The following is a 5,630-nucleotide window of genomic DNA, read 5'->3' as shown; positions in this document are numbered from 1 at the left end:
GAGGGGGGGAAAAGCCCTGCAAACCCTGCAGGCTGTTTAAAGGGAAGGGGTTTGAAGTGAAGGTTATCTGGAAGAGCTACAAGGAACAACATCTAAGCAGGCTGCTGTTGTATGTGGAACACTGGATCCCCTCTAGGACAGAGGGCATGCTGGAAAACTGTTCAGAGGCAACAGATAACTTGTTTTAGAAAAGGGAACTTAGCTAATATTAAAGTGCAAAGTCTGAGATTGCATCTTTATTTATCTTCTGTGTAACCTGTGTGTGTTTGTTTTTCTTTACTATTTCATCTTTGAATTTATGATTTTTCTATTAAATAAACTTTTTGTTTACTTTTATCCCAGACGGGGTTGTGCAAACTGTGTGTGTCAAAGTGAACTGATAATTGAGGCCAGGTTTCACTCCTTTTTGGAGGTGACGAACCAGAGGGGAAAAGTCTGACTGGTAGTTAAAAATTCAGGGAGGTGAATTTGGGGGGACTTGGGACCAGAAGGGCTAGTGGGGTCACGCTGCAAGGAGTAACTAGGTGGATGGAAGCCAGGGTTGATACCTTCATGCTTGTAGGCTGGCTATTGGTGTCAAGCGCTCTGAGCCATAGCAGCACAGAATTTAGGCACCCAAAGTTATAAAGACAGGCAGTGACAGAATCCCTTACTGGTCTGGGGGATCCCCAAAATGTCACACTACTGATGCAGAGCCTTGATCCACACACACAAACTTTTAATCCACTCTCTATCTCAGCAACAAAATTGTATAGAATGGAGAATCCGGAAATTACTGCCCATCATATTATAACTATCTCAAAAGGGATGCAGTTTAAATTGTTTGTAAATAGCCTCATCATTTGCACCTTTCACCCAATCATCTCAAAGCATTTTACAGACCTCTGTATGCCACAGAGTGGGTACAGTAGACTCAAGAGTTACGAACACCTTGGGAATGGAGGTTGTTCATAACTATGAACAAAACGTTATTGTTCTTTCAAAAGTTTAGAACTGAACCTTGACTTAACACAGCTTTGAAACTTTACTATGCAGAAGAAAAATGCTTATTTTAACCATCCTAATTTAAATGTAACAAGCACAGAAACAGTTTCTTTACTTTGTCAAAAAAAATTTATTTTCCCTTTTTTTTAGTAGTTTGTTTAACGTCATACTGTACTTGCTTATTTATGTATTTAGTTGTCTCTGTTGTTGCCTGATTGTGTACTTCCAGTTCCAATTGAAGTGTGTGGTTGACTGGTCAATTCATCCACCTCTGGTGTTTGTAACTCTGAACTTCTACTGTAAGTATCATAAATCCCATTTTACAGATAGGGAAACTGAGACACAGGTCTTGTGATGTGATCAAGGTCACAGAGAAAGTCAATGGTAGAGCCAGAAACAGAACCTAAGAACTGCTGATTCCCAATCCCTTACTTTATCCTCTAAGCACAGATTCATTACAGAGGTGTCCTAAAATATTATTGTAATGTGTATTAGAAATCAGCTGTATAAATCTTGATCCTGCAAAAGACACCAATGAGGTTCTGTGCAGGGGCCACCCATGTGGCTCCAGCTTCAGAATCAGGACATATGTTGTTGTTCTGGTCTCAGCTGCCTTTCTCAGCACAAATCTCATCATGTAGTTCTGCAGAACTCAGATTGCGCAGTGGGCTAATCATCACAGACCAGAGCTTAGTGAGCTCCACACTTTTTCTTTCCTGCCATCTTCATGCAAGATGTTCCCACTGGTCATTCTCCCAGTCACATTAGAACTAGGATTAGATTTTTATCAGTAAATGTTGGTGAATGTCAATTTCACTGTATGAGCACAAAACAATTAAAATATTTCCATCTATGATCATCTAAATTTACAGATAGACAAAGTAAAAAATGCTGCTTGAGAACTCAGTTTGATTTAAGGATATTTACTTTGCATATTCTGATATGTGATGTTGACAATTTGTGTTTTAACAGATATAAAGCTTTAACTTTTTAAAATTTAGACTACTGTAATTAAATAATTATTGTCTGATTCCCCCCCCATAACTTCCTGCAACTGTGAAAATTTAAATTGTGTAAATAAGGGGGTTGGAGAAATTCTTAAAACCTGTAATTTTGATCTATTGAGAAAATTTAAAGCAATAAAAATAAAGAACGCTTAACAATAAATAAACACTGATCCATCAAAATTATGAAAAAATAAGAATCTAATTCTGACAAGCCTAATTAGCTCTCACACCACAGAAATCTTCTAACAGGGACTTCTACACAATACAAACTTTATTTTAAAACCACCACAATATGATGTCATACATATGTGTATTTTAAAACATTTACCTGTCTATTTCTAGCTTTGAAGAACAAAAGCCTCTTCCCAAGGGGGTGGTGTGCTGAGTAATAGGAGCAACGGGGGACGAAATCACAAGTTTTCATGGAGTTTCCATGTTGGGGTCAGGGGGACCCCCGATGGAAAAGGCAGTGGGATCGATTGACCAACTCGCAGACCCCAGGAGATCAGCGGGCCTGAGCAGCTCCGTTTCCCCAGCGCTCCCAGGACCTCTGCAGCTGTTCTCCTCCCTAGGGAGTGGGGGGCTGCCATTACAGGAGCATCCCCAATGTGCAAGGGATAGTGTGTGTGTACAAGGGATTGTGTGGGGGGGGGGAATACTAGGAGTGGGTTGGGTTTGAGGGCCGCCCAGGCAGGGGACTGGACTGTGTATGTTGCACCCCAAGGAAAGGGGGGAAAGGAGAAGGAGGGGTGTAGAGGGGCAGGAAGAGAAGACACTGGGCAGGCGGCAGTGAGCACAGGGGCCCTGGGCACGGGGGTCCCTAACACGAGGCAGCAGCAATGAGGGACAGGAAGAGTCTGGAGCTGCCCCTTGGCTCTGCTTCGGCCCAGGCCTGGCTCTGGCCGCCTGCTACGGACGCAGCGTCCATCTCTCCCGCTGGACTTCCCGGGACCAGGCCGGCCCCTCCGCACGCTCCCCACTCGGGGCCGCACTGGAGTCACCGCCAGGCCAGGCTCCCCCCCTCCAGCCCGCTCCGCTTTACTTCCGCGGGCGCCGATTCCACCGGCCGCCAGCGCCGTAGGGAAAGGTGGGGGAGGGGCTGCTGCCCTACGGGAACCCGCCTCTGGCGCGAGGCCTTGGCGTTAACCACGCCGATCCCCGCCCTCGCAACGCCGGGGCCATGACGCGGCTTGCGCCGAATGTGCTTTTCCCGATGGGCAGCGACGTGCGAGAGGAGGCGGGCGGGATAAGGGGCGGGCCCCTGGGCAGTCGCGTCCCGCCCTACACCCGCTGGTTGGGCTGCGGAGCAGACAGTAGGGGACCTCCGGCCTCAGCGGCAGCGCAGCCATGGCCCTGCTCAGAGGTAAGGTGCTCGCCCCAGAACTGTTCCGCTTCAGCCAGGCCCTGCCCTCCCGTGCGCCCCTGGCAGCAGCCCGCTCACGCCGCGTCCCAGCCTCCCGTCTGCGCCGCCATCTAGGGCCATCCCCCTGCCCCTGGTTGCCACCACATAAAGGGTCGAGCGTCTGACCCCTGCAGGGCGAGGTCTCTGTGTCCAGGGGCTCTTCGCGGCGGGCGGCGTTGGATCCGTGGTGCAAATCGCTGCCAGCACAACTGTACCTACGTTTCATAGCACTCGTTTTTCATTTGGTTTATAATTTCAGCGGCTAAGATTCACGTTTATTTTTAAGCTTGTTTTTAGGGTTTTTATCAATTTACATGTTCACTGTTGCAGGAAATTATGGGAGTCAGACAATAAGGAGGGATGTTGAGATTCAAAAAGTTGAAAGTGTGTGTGTTTGCATACTTTTATATATTTACAGTCATGTATGTATGTTCTTCTAACAGTCTCTCGATTCCCCTGCCAGCAAAAAGGGATACACAATTTTCTTTTCACTGACATATAGTAATGGATTTTTATTTGCTATCTCTTCCCCCACCGCGCCTTGCCCTAATCTCAGATCTCTGGCTCAAAAAGTGCCTTCTTCAAAGCCTGCGTTGTTCTGTCTAATTAACTAGCATGGGGGGTCTATTAAATACTATATGCATTGGCATCTCAGAAAATTGGGCCATCATTTCACTAATATACTTAGCCTCCAGTGTCCTGGAATGTAGAAATCTCAGACAAAAATTTAAAACTTCAGTCTGTCTGAAATCAATATATAGCTGGCTGACTTAATTCACGAAGTGATTCACTCTATATGCATCCGAAGAAGTGGGTTGTAGCCCACGAAAGCTTATGCTCTAATAAATTTGTTAGTCTCTAAGGTGCCACAAGTACTCCTGTTCTTTTTAAGTGATTCCTAGACACTCTAATCTAAAATGCCTTGTTTTCATTACACCTTTGTTTGTTTAAAGGTTCAGGGAGAATAAACCTTTGGTTAGAAAACAGTTGAAGATGAACAAGAGGGCTTTGCCCGGCTAGCCCAAAAAGGCAGTGCTTTAAGTCCATAGTCTTGGCGCATGTTGAAAATATACTGGAAACTTTTTAAAGAGTGTGCTCTGGGTCACCAGTCTCAAGTGCTTGGACACCCCATCCCAGCTAGCCAGTCAACTCTGAAAACCATGGGAAGCAATAACATTTTGGCTCTCCATGGATTTGGGTATATTTTTACATTATGACTGGGTTTTTTGTTTGTTTTGTTTTTTTTAAAGGGATGGAGAGGAAATACAGTGTGCCATATTAGCTCCAGAGCTTGAATTGATCACATTCACAGTTGTATCATTAACCATCTTTCTATGTTAATTAACCTTTGGAAGTAGATTCATATAAGGCAAAGGTGAATTGTGCTGGCCTTATTTGTTACCACTTTGCCGTCCAGAGAAGAAAACTGGGGGAAGGGTTAAAGCACTGCTTGTCTTGCTCAATGTGAAGACTTTGAACAAGATATTTTGGTAATGTTAAGACCTCTACATTCACTAACTCTTTGATCAGTCTCTTTGGTACTGATAAATCCAGGACTTGGAAAAGCCCCCTGACCAAAGCTGTCATTAAAGCCCTATATCATGATCCAGGGCCAGCACTGTAGTAAAAATCGCAGCAGTCTTCCGCTTGCCAACAGCTGAGTTGAAGGGCTCTGCTGCTCATCAGGGTGTTGCCCCAAGAATTTGATGGTACCCCCTATCTTCTGAATCTCACTTCCTGACTGAACCTGTGTAATTGTTTAAGGTAAAAGCGTAACACTTTAGCATTTCTCAAACGGGGGGGTGGGGGTCGCAACCCAAAAGAGGGTTTGCAAGACTATTGTAAGGGGGTCACGAGAGCGGCGGCTGCTGGCCAGGCACCCAGCTCTGAAGGCAGTGCCACTGCCAGCAGCAGCACTGAAGTAAACATGGCATGGTATGGAGGGGTTGTCACTTTTTTTTTTTTTGGAGAGGTCATCACGGCCCGAAATACTTTTAAAGGGGGTCCCAGCAAAAAAGATTGAGAACCCCTGTTTTAACACATCTGTTAATAGCAATGGATGTTCTCAGCTAAGGGTAGATTGTATATGAGCTTGAGATAAAAAAAACTCATTGTTTTTTTATTTACATTATAAGCTCTTCAGGATAGGAAATGTCTTTTTTTTTTTTTTTTTTTTTTTTTAAATGTGTTTGTGTAGTGCAGGATTTCCCAAACAGGGGTCACCGCTCGTGTAGGGA

The 5,630-nt window shown here is 45.1% G+C and overlaps 1 protein-coding gene and 1 non-coding gene across 2 annotated transcripts in view; one reads left to right on the top strand and one right to left on the bottom strand.

Annotated features, from left to right (window-relative positions):
* Positions 1 to 1,584: 1,584 nt before the first annotated feature.
* LOC112106397 lies at positions 1,585 to 1,670 on the bottom strand. The gene has a single exon (XR_002908096.1).
* Positions 1,671 to 3,271: 1,601 nt separating this feature from the next.
* The window catches only part of ACAA2 (acetyl-CoA acyltransferase 2), a 28,871-nt gene continuing 26,512 nt past the window's right edge, over positions 3,272 to 5,630 (top strand). The window contains exon 1 of the mRNA XM_024199616.2: positions 3,272 to 3,354. Coding sequence (XP_024055384.1) covers positions 3,339 to 3,354 — 16 coding nt within the window. The 5' untranslated portion in view covers positions 3,272 to 3,338. The remainder of the gene's footprint in view (positions 3,355 to 5,630) is intronic.

This window comes from Terrapene carolina, unplaced genomic scaffold (assembly GCF_002925995.2).
Source record: "Terrapene carolina triunguis isolate 2854851 unplaced genomic scaffold, T_m_triunguis-2.0 Scaffold69, whole genome shotgun sequence".
In the NCBI taxonomy this organism is placed as follows: domain Eukaryota; kingdom Metazoa; phylum Chordata; order Testudines; family Emydidae; genus Terrapene; species Terrapene triunguis.
The sequence above is the reverse complement of the archived record's forward strand: the minus strand, read 5'-3'. Positions and strand labels throughout refer to the sequence as shown.